The 20102-nt window shown below is 61.7% G+C and overlaps 1 protein-coding gene across 1 annotated transcript; it reads right to left on the reverse strand.

Annotated features, from left to right (window-relative positions):
- Window positions 1-720: 720 nt before the first annotated feature.
- Window positions 721-16423, reverse strand: LOC136790785 (maestro heat-like repeat-containing protein family member 2B). The gene is made up of 36 exons (XM_066996565.1): window positions 15939-16423; window positions 15395-15517; window positions 14726-14894; window positions 14306-14404; window positions 13815-13969; window positions 13365-13508; window positions 12983-13075; window positions 12622-12691; window positions 12399-12512; window positions 12064-12137; window positions 11721-11840; window positions 11361-11453; window positions 11025-11178; window positions 10782-10822; window positions 10384-10522; window positions 9643-9695; window positions 9409-9519; window positions 9022-9141; window positions 8734-8841; window positions 8144-8299; window positions 7823-7945; window positions 7471-7550; window positions 6896-6995; window positions 6707-6802; window positions 6237-6341; window positions 5983-6106; window positions 5341-5462; window positions 4925-5077; window positions 4158-4312; window positions 3764-3905; window positions 3362-3558; window positions 2710-2847; window positions 2424-2535; window positions 2146-2292; window positions 1655-1837; window positions 721-1276 (listed from the first exon to the last, which is right to left on the reverse strand). Exons 1-36 carry the CDS (start codon window positions 16053-16055, stop codon window positions 1106-1108), a joined length of 4401 nt encoding a protein of 1466 aa, XP_066852666.1. The 5' UTR covers window positions 16056-16423; the 3' UTR covers window positions 721-1105.
- Between the last annotated feature and the right edge of the window lie 3679 nt (window positions 16424-20102).

Consider the following 20102-nt stretch of genomic DNA (forward strand, 5'->3'; position numbering starts at 1 on the left):
TAACTATAGTTGGAAAACCAGTCTGGAGCTGGTTTTCTCCTTCTTCTTTTTAACCTTTTATCCCTTATCTTCCTTGCTTCTGCTAGCTCAAGGCTACCTGTCTCTTTCCTTCAGCTAAAAGACTACACAAGCTGCAGGCCTCCCAATTTTCTTCAAGGTTTTCTTGTTTTTTTCCCAGCTTTGGGACTACATTTGGACATGGATGGGGGGATCGGAGCACTGGTGCTTTGGCCCTGACCCTCCCCATCCCACCAGTGCTGAGAGGTTTGCAGGCAGCGCTGCCTGGCCCCAGCTCCCACCAATGCCACCCTGGGAAGGACCCAGTCCACAGCCGCTGTGCTCTCTGGATTTTTATTCTGTGGGTGCTCAGGCCTCTGCAAGCTCGGGGACGTCTTCTGTGTGCCCCGAGAGATCTTCTGCATGCTCTGGGCTGTCTTCAGCATGCTTTGGGCTGCCTTCTTTGTGCTCCGGGCTGGCTTCTGTAGCGTGGGGAAGAAGAGGCAGTGTCAAGATACGGCCCCTGGCCGTGCCCTCCTGGGCACCGTAGGGAAGGCGGCTGGGGCAGCGCTTGGCGGCCCCTGGGCCGCCCCGGTGGGAGCGGAGCAGAGAGCTCCGTCCCGGCTCTCACCAAGGACGTGGAGAGTGGCATCTGTGGACCGCTTCTCCAGTGGTGGCTTCTGCTGGCGCTTCAGTGTCTTCAGCAGCTCGGGAGCATGTGTCTCCTGGGGGAGAGCAGGGAGGTGTGAATTCTGCTTGGGCCGGAGAGGCCTCGCTGCCGAGCCCTCAGACTCCCGGGGAGCATGCGGCGGGACGGACGGACGCGTCACGCCATGCTCCCCGCTCGGTGCCGGGCCCCGTGGCCCCAGCGTCGCCCCGGGACAGGGCTCACTCACCAGGTAAGAGCAGACCTCGCTCTGCAGCTGTGCTCCACTGCGCCCGATGGCATTCTTGACGACTACCTGCAGCCCCTTTGGCTCGACGAAAGGAGCACAGACATAGAGGGCTGTCCTGCAAACCTGGAAAAGAGCATTGTGCTCGGTCGTTCCTTCTCCCTTGCCAGGGAGGCAGCTCCTCAGGGAGCCTTTCTGTGGGTTGGCAAATAAGCTCAGGGGGTTCTTACGCTGGATACTGCACAGCTGGGGTCTTGGAGGTGCAGGAAGAGGCTGCCCAATATCTGCTCCACTTCTCCGCTGAAGAACGTGGTGAGATTGTCCTTGGCGCCAGCAGCCAGGGCCGTGTAGAGACTGAAGGCCGCAAAACGAAGGTCCTCTTGCTTCTGCAACCCAGAAAGCCATCTGTGAGCTGGGTCACGAAGGCATCGTCTCCCAGCCTCTCTGCAACAACAAAGCATCAGGGACTGACAACTGAGGGCGAGCGAGCACAGCGCTGTTGGCAGTGGCGCTTTGGAAACCAGCTCCAGAACGAGGTCACCTCATCCCGGCCCCTTCCCTGCCATGTGGAAGGTCCCTTCCTCGTCCCATCCCTAAGAAATGGCACCTGAGTGCCGGGGCCCTCGGTGCGTCCCACCCGCAGGAGAGAGAGAGAGAAGGGCCACGGCAGCTGGTTGCCTGGAGGAGCACCTCCACGCAGCACGGGCAGGCCCCTGCCCACCCCACGCCCCTCGGACAAGTGGGAGAAAAGTAGGTTCACTCACGGCATCAAGGAACTTCCTGGTGGAGCGGGCGATGCGTCTGAAGGCCCCGCCCAAGCCCTTCGCCGTCTGCTTTGCAAGTATTTCTGCCAGGGCCAACATGCTCTCCGCAGCCACCTCTGGATGGTCCACGTTCCTCATTTCACGCTCCAGTGCTGCCACGATGCTCCTCTTGTGCTTTTGAACCTGCAACGCCAAAGATGCGCACAAGCTGCTCGCGGCTCCTGCCTGCAATGCCCACCCTTTCTCCCCACGTCTGTTTGGCAAGGGGGTGCGGCTGCGGCACAACCCCGTGACGAACGGCACTCGCACGTTTCCCCGCTGCCACCGTGCTGAGCTTGGAGAGCAGCCTGGCCGTTGGGGAGCCCCCATCTGCCCGTGCTGCTCCGCCCCAGGCTCCCGAACTGCCCCGCGGCTCTGCTTGGCTCTCACTCAGCCTCTGCCCGGCTCTCTGCTGGGGGGCTGCAGCCAGAGCAGAGGAAAGTGCGCCTCACCTTCTTGGGCAAGCCACTGACAGCACTGCCCAGGCCTCTCGCTGCCATGTGCTGCACAGCACAGCTCGGATGCTGCAGCTTCTCCAGGAAGAGCCGTACCAGGGGCTTCAGGAGATCCTTCCCCTCAGCTGGCGGGTCCTTCATCAGCTACAAGACAGCCAAAGGTCTGTTAGTGCTGGCATGGGACCTCGGCTGGTCTCTTCCATAAAGAGACACCCCAAGCAGCAGTTTCTTCCGAAAAGCCCTCTGAGCCCGCCCCGCCCCACGCGCCGCCTCACCTCAGCGAAGAAAGCCAGCGCCGTGACCTGCAGGTTTGGCAAGGGGGAGTGCAGCCACGGCAGGAAGGTCTGTATGAGCGCACGCGAGACGAGCCGGGCACGGAGCAGCACACTGCACACAGAGCACAAGCAGGTGATGTGGTCAGGTGGGAAGGCCATGGGCCGCGGCCCGAAACGTCCCCTGCTGCGACGCAGGCGCTGCCCTGCCTCCCAGGAGAGCTCCCCAGGCACACGGGAAGGGTCCTGCGGCTGCTTCCCGGGGCACAGCCACCCGCTGGGCTCTCACCTGGTCAGCAGCTGCACGCTGTTGCAGTGCCACTGAGGCAAGTCCAGGGATGGCCACACTCCGTGCCTGAAGAGCACCTGCTGCCACCTCTCGTCCAGGCATCTTCTCAGCACTTGCTCCAGAGCATCACAGTAGAGTCTGGCGAAAGAAAACCCACAGAAATCTCACATCGTGGCACCGGAGGGGAAGTTTTGTCTTGGCTCTGCCGAAACGCCCCGGTCCCAGCGCCCCGAGCTGCCCCATGCCTGGGGTCTCCCCTGTCCCGAGAGCTGCCAGCCCTGCGCAGGGTTTGACGCCCGGTCTCTCCCGGATCGGTCCAGAGAGAGGAAGGACACGCCCGGTCTCTCCTGGATCGGTCCAGAGAGAGGAAGGACACGCTGTAATCGGGGACGCAGAGGAGACAGGCCGAGAGCAGCCGTCGGTCCCGTCCCGTCTGGGAACATCCCCTGGGGACATCCTGGGAACGATCCCGTCTGGGATCCTTCTCCAGCAGAGGACAGAAGTCAAACGAACCCCGGCGACCCGTTTCCACACCTGGGAAACAGGGCAGGCTTGGGAAACAGGGCAGCCCTTTGGCTCCCTCAGCACCACGAACAAACGTGCCTGGCTGGGGAACTGAAGCCCCCCATTCCCCGCCCCTGCTGCTCCTTACCCGCACAACTGCTCCTCTTGTCCCATGTCCTTGAAGAGGAGGAGTCCTCTTGGAGGACTCAGAGGGGGAAACAGCAACTCTACCCCCAGTTCGTTGCTGACCCACTGCAGGAGGACTGGAAGGAGGTGAGGAAGCAGGTCCCGGACTGCCTCCGCGGTCAGCAGAGCAGACACCACCTCAGAGATCGCACAGAGGAGCTGCAGGGAAATGTGACCCACAAGAACCTGTTAAACACCGCCTTTCCCACCAGCCCGCTGGTGCCCCTGTCCCCCTGGGGGACTCTTCCTGCCGGCAGGTCTCACACCTGGGACAGCCTCGGATGACCCCCAAGTCCCTCACCCTGATGAGCTAAGTTAGAAAGCACGTGGGAAGCTGCAGAAATGCTTCTGCCGACGAACATACCTTGAGACGATGCGGCTCTTGATCAGCATCGTTGCACAAAGGTCTGGTTTCAGGTGCCTTGTCCAGCCTCTCTGCTAAGTGCCTCAGGACCTGAGGCCCGAGGTCGCTGCTGCCCAGGCTCCTCCAGAGCTGCACCATGTCTCTGCAAGCAACCAGACGTTCACCCGTGAGCCCCGTCCTCTGGCAGCCCTGGTGCCCTCCCCAGAGGCCAAACGCTCTCCTCGCCAGCAGCGGGCATACGATGCCTGCTTCCCCAGAGGCACGAGTGCACGATCTCGCAGAGCTCAGGCTTCTGGGGGAGGAATGGGACCTGCTGCTTCCCTGGATCTGCCTACCGCAGGCAAGCCTGGGGTTGCTGTTTGGCCACAGCGGGGCAAGGGGGGAGCGCACATACCTCTCTGAGGGCAGTTCTGTCTGGAGGAGGCTGTCCACCACAGGCTGAAGGTGGAAGCCAGCCAGGAGACGGGCTGCCTTCAAGAGCAGGTCCCTGAGGGTGCCCTGCTGCATGGTGTACATGGCCTTCCACAGGATGTTCACGACTTCAGGCACCTGCAAGGCAAGGGGCGAGATGGCACACCTCAGCGTATCCTTTGCCTGTGCAGGACCCCAGCACGGTCACTCGGCGCCTGAGCAACGCCTGCCGCCTTGGCACGCTGACAAGCCCTCGTCCCTGAGCCCTGCCTCACGGCTGGGGGCGCGTGTGCTCTCGGCGCTGACGCACACCAACGTGCACACGCGCACACCCCCCTCCGTCGCTGCGTGTGCCTGGGGCCGGCGGTGGCAGCAGCTGAGCGATTTGAGCACACCGAAGGCCTGGGCACGTTTTATGCCCAACAGCCTGGATAATCGCCGGCGCACGGCTGCAGCGATGGGAGATCGCAACCCAGCAGGCTCCGACACCTTGCAGGCAGTGGGGAGGAACGGGAAGGTTGGTGTGTCCCAGCGGTAACTGCCTCGCCCGGGGCAAGGACCTGCGCCGACGGGAGACTTGAGAGTGCAGTGCCTGAGTCCTCGTCAGAGGACCGCACAGAGCAGAACGTGTCAGGCAGCAGCGGTCCCCTCAGCTCCACGCTCGGGCTGCATTTCTTCAGCCCACACGAGGTGCAGCACAACAGCCAACAGAGAGAAGTCAAGGCCGAGGGTTACAAGGGTCTCCCTTACCTCTGGACGTATTTCCTTTCCGCACGCTTCCAGGAATCCGATCATCCAGTCGCCAGCTGCCTGTGCACGCTCCTCGTTAGCGCATTCGAAGGTCTTCATGATGGCGTCCATGAAGCTCCTGGCCTGTCCCTGGGGGAAGTACTGGCAAACCCCCTGGAGAGACAGGAGAGACACTGTCACAGCTCTGCTCCGGCTCTTTAGAACAGAAAGGAAACTCCAGGGGCCTCTGAGCTCAGCAGCTCGCTGGTCACTGAGAGGGCACTCAGGGCACACTCCTCTGTGCATACGCTGCTTTTTTGTACTTCCTGCAGCGGAGGGGTTTAGAACCATCTCCTCTCGTCTTGTTTCCCTGCGTGCGAAACGCACCTCCTGACAAATGCACTGGGGCCCCCACCTCACTCTCTGGAGCCAGTTACCTTCGCTATTTTGGCAGGCTCCTCACACAGAGACCCGTCCTCCGTGCTCTTCAGCCTCTCACACAGCTCCTTGCAGTCAGGCACTTGGAGCACCGCTCTCCTGGTCTTCGTCATGCCACATGCTGTGAGAGAAGGGAGTCCTGGTTAGGGGAACTGAATCTCTGGCGCCAGACGTGGATAGAGGAGGCTGGGGAGCAAAGGCCAGGGCCCTCCCAACCCTCCCGTGGCAGGATGCCACCAGCCCGGCTCCGTGGCTGACACATCCCGGGCCGCACAGAGCCCTCCTTCCCCTGGAGCTGTTTTGGGGCTGTGGGGTCCCAGCAGCCGCAGGCCTCTGCTCCCAGCTGCTGCGTCCCCAGGTCCTGCACCGGGCACCAGCGTCTCCGGGAGGGAGCAAACCTCCCCGCAAATTCCTCAGCGCAGACGCTGCTCACTGAGGAGGGGGCAGGAGCTCGCTTCCAACCGATTTCTTAGTGGGAACGGTGATTGTGCAGGGCCACAGAGCGCCCCGTCCACTCCCCTCATTCGTCGCGACAGTGTTTCTTGACTGGCTGGGAAGGGACGTAAACAAAAGCCCTCGCTGGGCAGGGAAGGAAGAGAAGATGGGGCTGATGGGGGCCAGGAAGAACCCGCTTTCCTCACCTTGGATCCGGAGGAGGCAGCTGAGGCAGGCCCCTGCCCTCTGCCGGGACGTGGCCTGGGAGTCGCTCAGCAGAGGCCCCAGCACGCCGACCAAGGAGCCGAACTGCGAGCAGGTGCGTTCCCTCTGCGGGGGCGAGAGGCAGGAGGAAGCTCGCAGGCAGCCCAGTGCCTGCTCGCCGCCCCAGGCCATGGCCAGGCGTCGGGGCCGTGGCCAGCAGGGAGAGGGGACGGGGCACGCGGGGCTCCCTACTCACCGAACACTTGAAGAGCTCTTCGTAAGTGCCCAGCAGCTGGGCGCAGACCTGCAGGGCCCTCTCTCGCTCCCATGCTTTCGTTGACGTGAGGTGGCACAGCAAGATCTGGGGTGGAGCACATGCGTCTCGTGACGGGTGTCCTTCTCTCCCCAGCACCCCTCTCTGCCTCCCTCCTCTTCTGGCCCCTTCCCGCAGGGCCTGCCCTGCAGCTCCGCGTGGCCCCAGCCCCGCCGAGCACCGGCACTGCCACCCCCCTGCCCCGCTCGCTCCACGCACCCCTGCCCTCACCCAGGAGCCGTTTCCCCACCGGCATCTCCCTGTGCCAGCCTGGCACTTGGGAGCCTGGCTCTTGGCTTTGCCTCCCGCAGGGCCCGTTCCTTTGCCTGCCCTGGCACTGCGGCAGGGAACGGATCCTCCTCTGGGCATCCCCTAAGGCCCCAACTCTGCCCCACTGCCTCATGGATACTCACGGAGACCACGTCCGCGAAGGCGCTGGAGGTCCCTTCTGCTTTGAGAAGGGCTGACACAAGCTGGCCCAGAGCTTCCTCACACGATGTCTGCAGAGACTGAAAACGGGAAAGGAGGAGTGAGGCTGAGCACCGCGGCAGCTGCCAGGGCACAGGGAGCGCTGAGGTGTGCAGGGAAGGGCTGGCAGGTACCTGCAGCTCTGTCTCCTCAGGAGGGCACGACAGGACTCTCCAGCAGCACACAGCCACCTGGGAGCACCTGTACTCCCAGTCCATGCAAGGCTTCAGCGTGCTGGATGGAGAAAAAATGGAGAAAACAGTGAGGGGGTTTACCAGCAATCTCCAGAGTGGCCCAAATGCCGACTGGGTTTGAGCCCCAGACCCGGCCCCCCCAGCCCGTGCTGGTGAGCTCCAGCTCCGGCAGTTCCTGGCAGCCCCCCGGCAGCGGCCAAGCACTCACCCCCAGGGGCAAGGAGACCCCCCCCAGGTGCCCGTTCCTTGCCCTCCCCGTCCCCTGGAGAGCCAGGGCCTTTCTGCCGGCACAGCGCTCATGGCTCGCTGACCATGACAGCCCAGCCCCGTCTCTGTGGATGCGGCCCCCCAGCCCCAACAGCCCCCCGGCCTTCGGAAGTCACCCAGGATGGGGCACGCCGTCCCGGCCCAGAACCCCGCAGCTCCCTGCCCCGTACTCGAGACCACTGGGGCTGCACCAGCCGGCTGGGCTGGGACGCACAGCGAGCCCCCACAGCCTGGGGCACAGACCTCACCTCAGCTGCTCCAGGAGCTGAAGCATCTTGAGATGCACTTGGGACACAGGGGTGTCGCAGGCATCCTCCTCCATCAAGTCCTGCAAGTCCCAGAGAGACGCACTCAGGGCGGGCTGTGGCACGGAGAGCCTGCCCACCCGCCCCAGAAGCCGGCTCTGCTGACAGGCCTGCGCCCGCACCAGCCCCTTCATCCCCACGGCCACCACAGAGCCACCGTGCTCTCCAGCCACCGAGTGCCAGCTCCCCAGGGCCCAGCAGCTGGGGACAAGGCTTTGGGAGCTCAGGAGCTGGTGGGTGGCTGGGGGAGACCATCGCACCTCCCCTGCGGGCAGCCCCGGCTCCAGGCACTCACCAGCAGGATCTCTAGCACCTCCGGCTTCTTGCAGAGCCTGAAGCTGTGCTTGGTGTCCGCAGCCTGGATGGCACAGGTGACCTCCTTGATGCCGTTCAGCAGGGCGAGCTTGTGCTGCAGTTCCTGAGACCCGAGAGAGAAAAACACCAGTTGAACTGCTTGAAGAGCTGGGAGAGGAACACGGGCGAGGGGTTCTTAGGGGCTGGGGTTGGTCCTGGACATTCAGGACAAACCACTCAGGGGACGTTCAGAAAGAGACCGTCCACCTCGGCACGTGGGGGCCCCCAGCCCTCCCTGCCCCTCTGTGCCCCACGCTCCTACCTTTCTGCAGGCATGGAAGAGCTCCAGGATGTTGGCCAGGATGTCTTCCTCCACGCAGGCCAGCAGTTCTGACTTGGGCGCGTGCAGTGCAACCTTGCCATAGGTAAGCATGGCTGCAGCCCAAGTGGCCTGAGCTCTCTGGTGTCCCTTCTGCGCCTGTGTTGAGTAAGATGCCCCGAGATGTCAGTCCGCTGGCCCTGCTGTGCCCCAGGACTCGACGAATTTGTGGGGCTGGGGAGCGGGGCTGTAAGGGGCTGTGTGGCTCAGCTGTGCAGGGCCGTGGAAAACCATCCGAAGGAGTTTGTCCCATTCCTGCCCTGAGGTGAGCAGCCTGTGCCCGTCAGGGGCGTACTGGCCATGAAAGGCTTGCCCATGGCCCCCAGGTGAGGGGCAGAGCCAGCAAGAGCTCACAGGGCTCCGGCTCCTGGCCCTCAGCTTTCTGGAGGGGGCAGTGCGTCTTAGGTAGCTCTTACGGGAGGGGTAAATGCAATGTGGCTGCCACGACTCGGCCGCCACGACTCGGCCGCCACTGTTCAGGAAGTGAGAACAGGGCAAGAGAAGGCCGAACACTAAAACCCTGCACCCATTACCTTTCGACATCTGTCAAATGTGATGAGCCACTTGGTGAACTTGCGCATTGCATCCAGGGCCAGGTAGAAGTGGCGCTCAGCAGCATAGGAGACCACTGAAGCTATTCCCTGCAGTGATGGAGAAATGGGAGTGAGCTCTGGCACACGCTGGCCAGTCCTGGCCAGCTACGACGGCAAGGCAGGACATTGCCTGAGGGAAACAGCAGCTACAAGGAAATGAAAAAGGTCCGGAGCAGGGCTGGGACGAGGGGACACCGGGCAGAGCAGGGGCAGGAGAGGAAACCTCACCTGTCTGTCACATGGGCTGGTGGCATCTGTTTCTTTTAAGTATTTCAGCAGCTGCCCTTGGACGTGGGTGAGCTGCCGACAAGAGGCCAGCACCGTGCCGAGAGCCTGGTACAGGAAGTTCTGAAAGAGAAGAGACCGAGACAGAGACGTGGTAACGGCGCGACTTGTCAGGACAGGGCCTGGCCGCGACAGGCCCCAACAGCCCAGGGAGCAGCCGCGGCGCCCGGCTGTAGCCGACCCTGGGCAGCACGGAGGGAAGCATCTTTGGGGCGAGGGCAGGGGGAGCGGTGACGACAGCCCGCACGGGGAACGCGCTCCTTCAGCCCCAGCCCCGGAGCTGGGTGCCCCGGGGCTGTGCTGCCAGGAGGGTGCAGGCAGGGCGCAAACCTTGTCCTCGGCGCTGCTGGAGGGGTTGCTCAGCTGCTGGCTCAGCTCCCGGCTCAGGCACACGACCCATGGCTGGTCCACCAGCATCTCCTCCACCGACTCCGTCAGGAACTGGGGGGGAACACGACAGGAGGCAAATGTTGTCTCGCCCTTTGCCCGGGCCTTTCACGTTCACGTGCCCCAGGAGCTGTCGGGGCACAACTGCCCACAGCCTCACCCCCAGGGATGCTGTACCTTAAGCAGATAGCACTGCCACTCTTCAGAGTCCAGGAAGCCCTCTGTTTTTTCTGGAAAGCAAGAGGAAGCAAAATGCCTCGCTGTCACTTAAGCCAGCACCGGAGAAGAGTTCAGTGCTCTCCTTCCCTGGGAGCCAAAAACCCCAGAAGTCCCAGGCTTGAAAGGGCCTAAAATTGCCTGCACCAAAGCTCTTGCCAGGCTGCAGACCCCGGCTGGATCCCAGGGACATTGGCCAGAGCCACCGACTCAAGCCGGGGAAGGAAAGACTGACTGGGGCCGATCGCCGCTGCCCGACTGTGATCCCCGCACTACTCGAGCACCGTGCCCCAGCGTGCACAGCCGCACACATTTTCTCCTGACAGACCCAACACTTGCAGCCCATTTAGGGCCTCCTCCCAGGCTACTGCGCTGCCCAGCGTGGGACCGAGCTGCCCAGAACGGCTGCTGCAGACCTGCCCCAGGCACTCGGCCTTCCAGAGCCAGGGGCGCTGGTCCCACCCCTGCCCCAAGCACCGTCCCAGCAGGGGCAGGGGGACACTGCCCAGACCTGCCCTCCACGGGGACATCGATGGCCCCGTCCACCCCTGGGACGAGCTGATCCCAGCAGATCGCTGCCCCCAGCCTCCACGCTGGCTGCCTGGAAGGGGGACAGCAGCGGTTCCCCTACGCCATGCTGGGAGGCTGTTTTCTTGCCCCCTCCAGCTCTCCTGAGCCCGGCCCTCCACACTGGCACCTTACCTTCAAGGTACTGCAGCATGCAGGGGATGGAGATGGGCCACAGTCCCCTCAGGGAGCTGTGGATCCTGCTCTGCAGGGCCTGCAGCAGCTGTAGGGCAGCAACCGCGCATTCTCTGCACTGATCACAAGCCGCCACCACCTAGAGGAGGACAGAGAGAGACGGGGTCACTCCTTCCACCAGGGACGCGGCTTCTCCCACGAGGGAGCTCGACTCTGCCTCGGCGCCTCCCCCCACGTGCTTCCAGCCCCAGGGAGGGAGCGGGATCCCCAGCTCGTGGGCTTGGGCACGCTGGGACGCGCTGCCTCCTCCTCGGGGCTGCCAGCAAAAGCATCCCTGCCCCAGCATCTCCCCCTGCCCCTGGCCAGAAAAGCTCTTGCCCCGGGGCCCCGCTACTCACCAACAGCCGAACCAGTAGGGCCTGTGGCGTGGGCTTCTTGGCTGCAAGGAGGAAAAAAGGCAGGGTGAGCCCCTGAGCACCTCTGCACCCAGCCCCTCGCACCTTCGACGCCCCGACGCGGGGCTGAGAGTACCCGTGCAGCTGCAGAGCTGGCCTGGGGGCTGCCAGGGTGCAGGGAGGCATGCACCAGGCAGGCCCCTGGCCGAGCCCGGCACAGGTTGCTGGGGCACCTTCTGGTCCCACCTTGCTCCTGGACGTCAGCAGGCTTCTCGGTGTCCTCTTGCCCTTCCGTTTGCTTCTGCCTCTCGATCAGGGCTTGGAGACAACGCAACAGCGGGACCAGCATGCCGCAGTACTGGGCCGGCACCACGTACTGCAGGAGCCGTGGCCACAAGAGCTGCAGAGGAGGAGGAGGAAGTTTGGCACATCAGCATTCCCATCTCGGCTCAGAGGTGAAAAGGATGGCTTGCGCATCCCTTGGAGCCCATTAGGGTCGAGCTCCGGGGGGGCAGGCGAGGGCTGGCAAAAACACCCTGAAGGTGAAAAGTGGCTGCAGCAGCAGGGAGCAGGACCACTTACTTCGGTCATCCCTTCCACAGAGAGATCCAGAGACTCCAGGATACCTATGCACTGGGCCTGAAGGTCTCTTTCCTCTTGGACGTCTTCTACCGCCTGCAAGACAGCGTTGGGAAACCCCCCATTACTCTCAGCTCCCACCTCAGGAGGCTCTGTGGAGGATGAGGACAGCCAGGCCCCACTCAGGGGCCACGTCCCAGCCCCAAGGAAGTGCTGGGCAGCTTGGGAGCAGCGAGCGCTGCACAGGGCTGTCGGGCACACGAGGTTCTGCGGGGCCCAGGCGATGCTGCGAGTGCCACTGAGGGAGCTCTCGGCACAGCCTGGGCACGGGACCGAGCCGCGGGTGTCCCGCTCTGTCCTTACCAGTCTGTCCGAGGCCCGCCTGAACTCGACAAAGATGTGCGCCACCACATCCCATGCCAAGCAGCTCGGGATGCTGACGCTGAGCAGATCCTTGATGAAACCCAGGAGCGCTCTCCTCAACTGCCAAGGAGACAGGGTGGTTACGGTCTGCCCCGCCAGCAGCCAAAGGGAAGCCACCTTTGCCTGGGGGCAGCCCTCGCAGCCCGTGGAGAGGCAACGAGTGCACAGGAGAAGCCTTCGCTGCCAGGGGTCGGGGCTAGGCTTTGTACAGCACAACAACCTGCCCGCTCTGGGGGCTTTCTCTGCCCCACTGGTCTCGCTGTTCCTTCCTAAATGAGCTCACCTGGGTGCCGGACTCAGTGAACAAGGGCTGCACAGCCTCTACAATTAGGGGCAGCTTCTCTCTCACTGCAGGTTCTGCAAGAGACACAGAGAGGTATGCGTTCAGGCAGGGCTCAGATGGCAGAAGGGATCCCTCGAAGCTCCCAGGCTTTTCACAGACAAGCGGGACAGCACAGCAGGGCTGGGCTCTGACTGCAGGGGAAGCACTGGCGTCCCAGAAGGACTTTGTTTCTGCCGCTACTACTGCGTTACAGGGCCTGAAAGCTCTGACAGCAGATAGCTTCAGCCCCCTGACTGCCCCAGCCCTGGCTGGCGGCCCTGGCCTGTGGTACTGACCGTCAGAGCGGGCCACAGCTCCCAGCAGAGTCAGCGCTGTCCCGCGGGAGCCCTGGTTCTCGCTGCTCAGCTGGGACAGCAGGAACGTGACCGTCTCCTCCGGGTAGATTCGAGCTGCGGGCCAGAAACCACATTTTGCATGAATAGTCAGCAAAACCCCATGGCTGAGGTTCACAAGGAAGTTGGGAGAACACGACAGGCATCGTCCCGTTCCCTCCCTTACCTTGAAGCACAATGCACTGCCTCAGTTCTTCTTTATGGCCTGCACTGTGCTGCCTGGTCTCGTCCCCAAGCTGTGGGAGAAAGGTCCATTTTAGAGAAAGATCGCAGGCAGAGCAGCGATCAGAGGCTGCCTTTTGGGTCCCGGCACTCCAGAGTCCTCCTGCCAGGTGGCTGAGAGGGAAGTGCTGAAGGAACTGAGCTGCCCCTCGGGCCTGCACAAAACAGCCAGGATCAGGGTGCTCACAGCCTCGAGGCACCTCCAGGAAGGTCCCGGTGGAAGGACACCCTGCCCTGCCCTGCCCCTCTGTGGCAATCCGGCCTGCAGGACCTGGGCCAGCAGCACAGGCACGGGCTCCCTTTACCTCGTGGTGCACAGCAGCAGCGATGGCATGGAGCTTGTCCTTGGGGGCGACAGCGTGAAGTTCCTCCAAGGTCTTCAGGAAATAATGGAGGCTCTACAAGAGAAGGGAGAGGACGAGTGGGTTAAAGCCACTGAAGCCACGTGGGAAGGAAGAAACCCAGCACGCCTGTGGCATGGGGAACCCCTAACCCCAGCTCCCAGGGAGAACCCCAAAGCTCCTGCCCAGGGCTTCCTGCTCACCTGGGTTGTTCTCTTCCTGCCCGAGCAGCCCAGGAAGCCTCACAGCTCCCCTGCTGCCGCCCTGCCTTCTCGGAGGGCTCCCCGACACCTCGTGGCACTCACACGCACACCACAGCCGCACCAGACCCCGCGCAACGCCTCACCTCTGTCACCCGGGAAGTATCTTGGACCTCCTGGTACTGCTGCAGGAGCCAGACGACCTGCTTCCACACCCGGTCCTGGTGCTGCGCATCATGGAGGACGACAGCCATCATAGCAGTCACTGCTCCAAAGATGGCCTGCTTGTCCTGCAGAGGGAAGAGACGAGATACTCTGAGGGCTGTCTAGCACTCGGCGTCCCCCAGCACATGCCTGCCTTTGCACAGAGAGGGCTTTCCCTTTCCCTTCTGCCCCACAGAAGGGCTCTCTCCAGAGGACAGCAAGCATTCCCCTGCCAAAGGGCCCTGGGGCCCAAGCACTTGCCAGCTGGGAGCCCCCAGCCCCGGGCACGGCGTCAGCCCGCCCGCTCCCTCCCCTCACCCCTCTGCTCCCACCCAGGGGGCACGGGCAGCCCCAGCCAGGCACAGCCCCGCTGCTGCCCCAGCAGCGCTCACCTCCTCCTTCTTATGGCGGCCCAGCCAGTTTACCACAGCGTGGCAGAACAGGGAGTACACCTGCTCGCAGAGCTGCTTCTCCCCGATGCGAGGGAAGGGGCACTGCTCCCAGGCGTTGAAGTAAGCGTTGATCGCCCTCGACCACTGCTCCAGCACTGCACCAGAAGGAAGGAGCTCGTCAAAGTCTGCAACAGGCAGCGTGCCTGGCTCCCTCACCCACGCCTGCGTGGAGCAGTCCCTGGCTCACCAGGCGTCGGCTTGGGACTGCCCAGTGCTGCGCTCCCGGCATCTGAACTAAAATACGGTGCCCCTTCTCCCCTTCTGCACACCGCACCTCCTCCTCCTCCTCTTCCTCGCAGGCCTCTTCCCCTCCAGCACTTACCATTGCAGCCCCCGCCCTGCCCTTCCCAAAGTTTGCCCCCCAGCGCAGGACCACGCCGCGATCCGAGCGAGGCACCGAGGGCCTGCCCGGCCCCTTCCCCTCTACTCACCACTGCAGATGGTGCGCAGGATCCGGCTGCTCTCCACTTGTCTCAGCATGGCGTGCAGAGCAAGGAGCGTCATTTCGACGAAGGGGATGCACCGCAGGGCTGCAGAGAGAGGACAGGCAGAGGGACAGAGGGAGCCACGGTCAGCCAGAGCCAGAGCAGCACCGCGGGCAGGAGGGCTGGGGCTGCCGGGCTGGGGGACGTGTCAGAGGGACAGGGGAGGTCGCTGCGGGTTCAGTCCCCAGCAGCTTCCACCCTTGCAGCACTGGCATTGGGGTGGCGGGGCGGAAATCCCAGCTCCAGGCGAGGAGGTGCCACAACCCCACAGCCCTCCGGCCCAAAACAGCGTTCAGGGAGGGGCAGGGTCCCTGCTCCTGGCTGTCATGGACCATAACCCAGAGCACGAGGCCAAAGGGGCCATACCATAGCTGCTGGCCAGTTTGCTCAAGGTGGTGAGCACAAACTCCTGGCATGCTCCTCCCCTCATGGTCTTCAGGTGGCCCTGGAGCTCGGACATCACAAATTCGAAGTGGGAACGAGCCAGAGCCACCAGGACGTCACCAGCAGCTGCTGTCACATTGTTCATTGCACCCTGAAAAAGAGCCACAGGTGAAATGCTGCCCAGGAGAAAGGCTGAGGCACCAGGTCAGGCCCTGCTGGCCAGTGAGGACCACGGGGCTTCAGCTCATCATTTTGCTGTCAGAGCCACTGGCGAGACGACCGCGTCTCCCCCACAGAACACCCCCGGGACAGCTGTGCCCGAGCTGGGACGCGTCCCCAGAGCCTCTGCGTTAAGCAGGAGTCGCGCGAGGCAGGAACTGGGGGGCTGCACGGCCCAACTCCAGCCCTGGGAGGTGGCGCACACGTCGCCTGGCGTGGAGGAGCTCACCACGCTCTGCACAGTCTGGAGCAGGGCTGGATACAGCCTTTCCCCTAGCGGGATGCGCTCCCTGGGAGAGGGAGCAGCCACAGGGGCACTGGGGAAGTCCCCAGGCCTGAATCCCAGTGAACCATCTGTGCGCCACTCCATGTCACACCCACAGCTGGGGAGAGGCAGGCTGCTCCTTTCGCCCTTCTAGAGAACAAGCTCACCTGGGCTGCCTTCATGTCTCCAGACACCTCTGCGAGCACTCGGTTCACAACGCCGCTCTGCAGACGGGTATCATCTCCTTGCAAGACATGCTGGAGGTGGCGGTAGGTCTCCGCTCGGTCACCCTAGGGAGAGACCACGACACCACTTGCTTTGCCCTTATTCCCGGGCAGCTGCGAGCTGCTGCCCCTCACTCTAGAGTGAGAGCCCACAAGCAGCACCACCGCGTCCTGTCCCAGCTTGTGTCCAGCTACACAAAGGAGCCGAGGGAGCAGCAGCCCTGGGAACCGACCAAGCACCAGGCACCAGCCTGGGACCATGGTACAGGGCCAGGACAAGGATGGATGCTTGGGCAGCTCCAGGCTGAGCTGCTGCGGGAAAGGAGGCAGCGCAGCAGCGTCAGCCCAGCGTGACCGCAGGATCAGCCTTTGGGGACCGGGCACCAGCAGCAGGACAGAGGGGCCATCAGGCAAGACCCCTCGGTGGCACCCAGGGTGGAGGGGAGCCCTCAACCCCCCACGGCACAGCGGGATGTCCGCAGCTCACCTCTCTGTCTTGCAGCTTCTTTAACAAGGAATTCACGACGGTGGCAGAGATGGCAACAGTCTCAGACCCCGTCTCTCTGCCACCGTCCTTGTGATAAATTAGCGGGTGTTTGTTCATTGTCTTTAAAAGGAATTCAGAGAATCTGCTGAGAAGATAAGGTTTTGCAATTTACGACCTTGTTAAGGGGGAAGACTAAGCAAGTAGATAGTGGGGAGGGGGTCTTGGATAAACGTCCTTGGTAAAACAAAGACTCTGTGAAATACTGTTTGCCGCTTCACTACCCTCCCCCTTGAACACGAGCACAAGGCATGATCATTGAAAGAAAAACAACGACCCCCAACAACGAACTGCACAGCTTCAGAAGATTCAACAAGTCCTGACAAGCCAAAACGTGGATGCTATAAAACGGCGACACTGAAAAGGGAAAGTTGCGTGCTGTGATGGAGCGGAGACTCCCCAGCCGCCCAGCGCTGTTTTGCTTCTACCTGCTTACCTAATTAATAAATTATCTTCGATAGACCAGAAAATTGCGTGGTCTCGCTTATAACAGTCCTCATGATGTGTAGGTCCAGTCCTGACCCCTACACAAGCAAAGGAAGCTGGAAGGAAACAACCAAACAGTTTGCGTCAGCTTGGCTGGCTGTGGGGATTCACACCAGGTTGGGGCAGGCATCCTCCCAGCCTGGAGAGGAATCCTCCCCAGCACCAACAGCACAGGCTGGGGTCCCCATCTCTCGTCGTGCTGGGAACTCATAGGGATGCAGCCCCCGGCCTCCCCCTGCCCCTCACCAAAAAATCTTCTCAGCCTCCCCTTCACAGCAGGATCACCCCAGAATCTCTCTCCAGGTCCTCCTCCTGTGGCCGCCGAGAAGCAATGGGCCACCTGCGCTCACCGCAGCAGCTATGAGGCACCCAGCCATTGTGACCTCCCTGAGGGCTGCCATGGATACGGGGACACATCACAGGGCAGGGCCGGAGGTGGCAGCACCCCCATGGCCCAAACCCACAGCATAGCCCCACTCTCCATCGCTCCAGTTCGCTCCGGTCCTTGCGTGGTTTTCAGCAACGGCCTTCCGTGCACTTCTCTGCCCAGCCCCGGTCCCATCTGGTTCCACTCTCCAGGGACCCCAGGTCCCTGGAGAAGGGAGAGGAGAGTGGGTTAAAGCCACTGAAGCCACGTGGGAAGGAAGAAACCCAGCACGCCTGTGGCGTGGGGAACCCCTAACCCCAGCTCCCAGGGAGAACCCCAAAGCTCCTGCCCAGGGCTTCCTGCTCACCTGGGTTGTTCTCTTCCCGCCCGAGCAGCCCAGGAAGCCTCACAGCTCCCCTGCTGCCCCCCTGCCTTCTCGGAGGGCTCCCTGACACCTCGTGGCACTCACACGCACACCACAGCCGCACCAGACCCCGCGCAACGCCTCACCTCTGTCACCCGGGATGACACCAGGCACACAACCCATGGCTGGTCCACCAGCATCTCCTCCACCGACTCCATCAGGAACTGGGGGGGAACACGGCAGGAGGCAAATGTTGTCTCGCCCTTTGCCCAGGCCTTTCACGTTCATGTGCCCCAGGAGCTGTCGGGGCACAACTGCCCACAGCCTCACCCCCAGGGATGCGTACCTTAAGCAGATTGCACTGCCACTCTTCAGAGTCCAGGGAGCCCTCTGTTTTTTCTGGAAAGCAAGAGGAAGCAAAATGCGTCGCTGTCACTTAAGCCAGCACCGGAGAAGAGTTCAGTGCTCTCCTTCCCTGGGAGCCAAAAACCCCAGAAGTCCCAGGCTTGAAAGGGCCTAAAATTGCCTGCACCAAAGCTCTTGCCAGGCTGCAGACCCCGGCTGGATCCCAGGGACATTGGCCAGAGCCACCGACTCAAGCCGGGGAAGGAAAGACTGACTGGGGCCGATCGCCGCTGCCCGACTGTGATCCCCGCACTACTCGAGCACCGTGCCCCAGCGTGCACAGCCGCACACATTTTCTCCTGACAGACCCAACACTTGCAGCCCATTTAGGGCCTCCTCCCAGGCTACTGCGCTGCCCAGCGTGGGACCGAGCTGCCCAGAACGGCTGCTGCAGACCTGCCCCAGGCACTCGGCCTTCCAGAGCCAGGGGCGCTGGTCCCACCCCTGCCCCAAGCACCGTCCCAGCAGGGGCAGGGGGACACTGCCCAGACCTGCCCTCCACGGGCACATCGATGGCCCCCTGCAGTACAAGCATAAAAAAGCAATTTCTGCTGTTGGAGACTCCATGGGCTTGGTTTGCAGATGTGTCTGAGGGAAAAAAAAAAATATATATATATATATATATATAAGAAAAGGAGGCAATTGGCATCTCCTGGACTTGCTTCACTAGATTACCAGGGGTGGTGGGAGGTGCACCACTAGACCTTCTGTTCACAAACAGAGAAGGACTGGTGGGAGATGTGGTGGTTGGGAGCTGTCTTGGGCAGAGTGACCACGAAACGGTAGAGTTCTCTATCCTTGGCGAAGTCAGGAGTGGGATCAGTAAAACTGCTATCTTGGACTGTTGGAGGGCAGACTTTGAGCTGTTCAGGACACTGGTTGGCAGAGTCCCTTGGGAGGCAGTCCTGAAGGGCAGAGGAGTCCAGGAAGGCTGGGCACTCTTCAAGAAGGAAATCTTAAAGGCTCAGGAGCAGACCGTCCCCACGTGCCCAAAGACGAGCCAGCATGGAAGAAGACCGGCCTGGCTGAACAGAGAGCTCAGGAAGAAAAAGAGGGTTTATGGCCTTTGGAAAAGAGGGTGGGCCACTCAGGAGGACGATAAGGCTGTTGCGAGGCTGTGCATGGGCAAAATTAGAAAGGCCAAAGCTCATCTGGATCTCAATCTGGCTACTGTTTTTATAAATACATGAACACAAAAAGGAGGACTAAGGAGAATCTCCATCCTCTACTGGATGCGGGGGGAAACCTAGTGACAAGAGACGAGGAGAAGGCTGAGGTGCTTAATGCCTTCTTTGCCTCAGTCTTTAGCGGCAAGGCCAGTTGTTCTCTTGGGTACCCAGCCCCCTGAGCCGGTGGAAGGGGATGGGGAGCAGAATGTGGCCCTCATAATCCACGAGGAAATGGTTGGCGACCTGCTACAGCACTTAGATGTATGGAAGTCAACGGGGCCAGAGAGGATCCACCCGAGGATGCTGAGAGAACTAAGTGGTGGAAGTTCTGACCAAGCTGCTTTCCATCACTTATCAGCAGTCCTGGCTATCAGGGGAGGTCCCAGTCGACTGGCGGCTAGCAAATGTGATACCTATTTAGAAGAGGGGCCGGAGGGTGGACCTGGGAAACTATAGGCCTGTCAGTCTGACTTCGGTGCCAGGGAAGCTCATGGAGCAGATTATCTTGAGTGTTATCACGCGGCACTTGCAGGGCAACGAGGCGATCAGGCCCAGTCAGCATGGGTTTATGAAAGGCAGGTCCTGCTTGACGAACCCGATCTCCTTCTATGAAGAAGTGACGCGCTTAGTGGACGAGGGAAAGGCTGTGGAAGTGGTCTACCTTGACTTCAGTAAGGCTTTTGACACCATTTCCCACAGTATTCTCCTCAAGAAACTGGCTGCTCATGGCTTGAACTGGCGTACGCTTTGTTGGGTTAAAAACTGGCTGGATGGCTGGACCCAAAGAGTCGTGGTGAATGGAGTTAAATCCAGTTGGACGCCAGTCACTAGTGGAGTCCCCCCGGGCTGAGTACTAGGGCCAGTTCCCTTCAATATCTTTATCGATGATCTGGATGAGGGGATTGAGTGCACCCTCAGTAAGTTTGCAGGCGACACCAAGTTGGGTGCATGTGTTGATCTGCTCGAGGGCAGGAAGGCTCTGCAGGAGGATCTGAATAGGCTGAACCGATGGGCTGAGGCCAACCGTATAAAGTTCAACGAGGCCAAGTGCTGGGTCCTGCATTTGGGGCACAACAACCCCAAGCAGTGCTACAGGCTGGGAGATGAGAGGCTGGAACTGCCTGGCAGGGAAGGACCTGGCAGTATTGGTTGATAGTTGGTTGGATATAAGCCAGCAGTGTGCTCAGGTGGCCAAGAAGGCCAACAGCATCCTGGCTTGTATCAGAAACGGCGCGGCCAGCAGGACTAGGGAAGTGATTGTCCCCCTGTACTCGGCTTGGTGAGGCTACACCTGGAGTGCTGTGTTCAGGTTTGGG

This window comes from Anser cygnoides, chromosome 4 (assembly GCF_040182565.1).
Source record: "Anser cygnoides isolate HZ-2024a breed goose chromosome 4, Taihu_goose_T2T_genome, whole genome shotgun sequence".
NCBI classification, from domain to species: domain Eukaryota; kingdom Metazoa; phylum Chordata; class Aves; order Anseriformes; family Anatidae; genus Anser; species Anser cygnoides.

Bases quoted from the DNA above. Each gene is read 5' to 3' on its own strand.
- LOC136790785 (XM_066996565.1), bottom strand. From the start codon at position 16,055: ATGAACAAACACCCGCTAATTTATCACAAGGACGGTGGCAGAGAGACG. The intron at 13,509-13,814 runs GTGAGCGCTGCT...TTCCCTCTGCAG, and splicing joins GCCGCCATAAGAAGGAGGAG to GACAAGCAGGCCATCTTTGG. The intron at 4,313-4,924 runs GTAAGGGAGACC...CTTGCCTTGCAG, and splicing joins GAAAGGAAATACGTCCAGAG to GTGCCTGAAGTCGTGAACAT.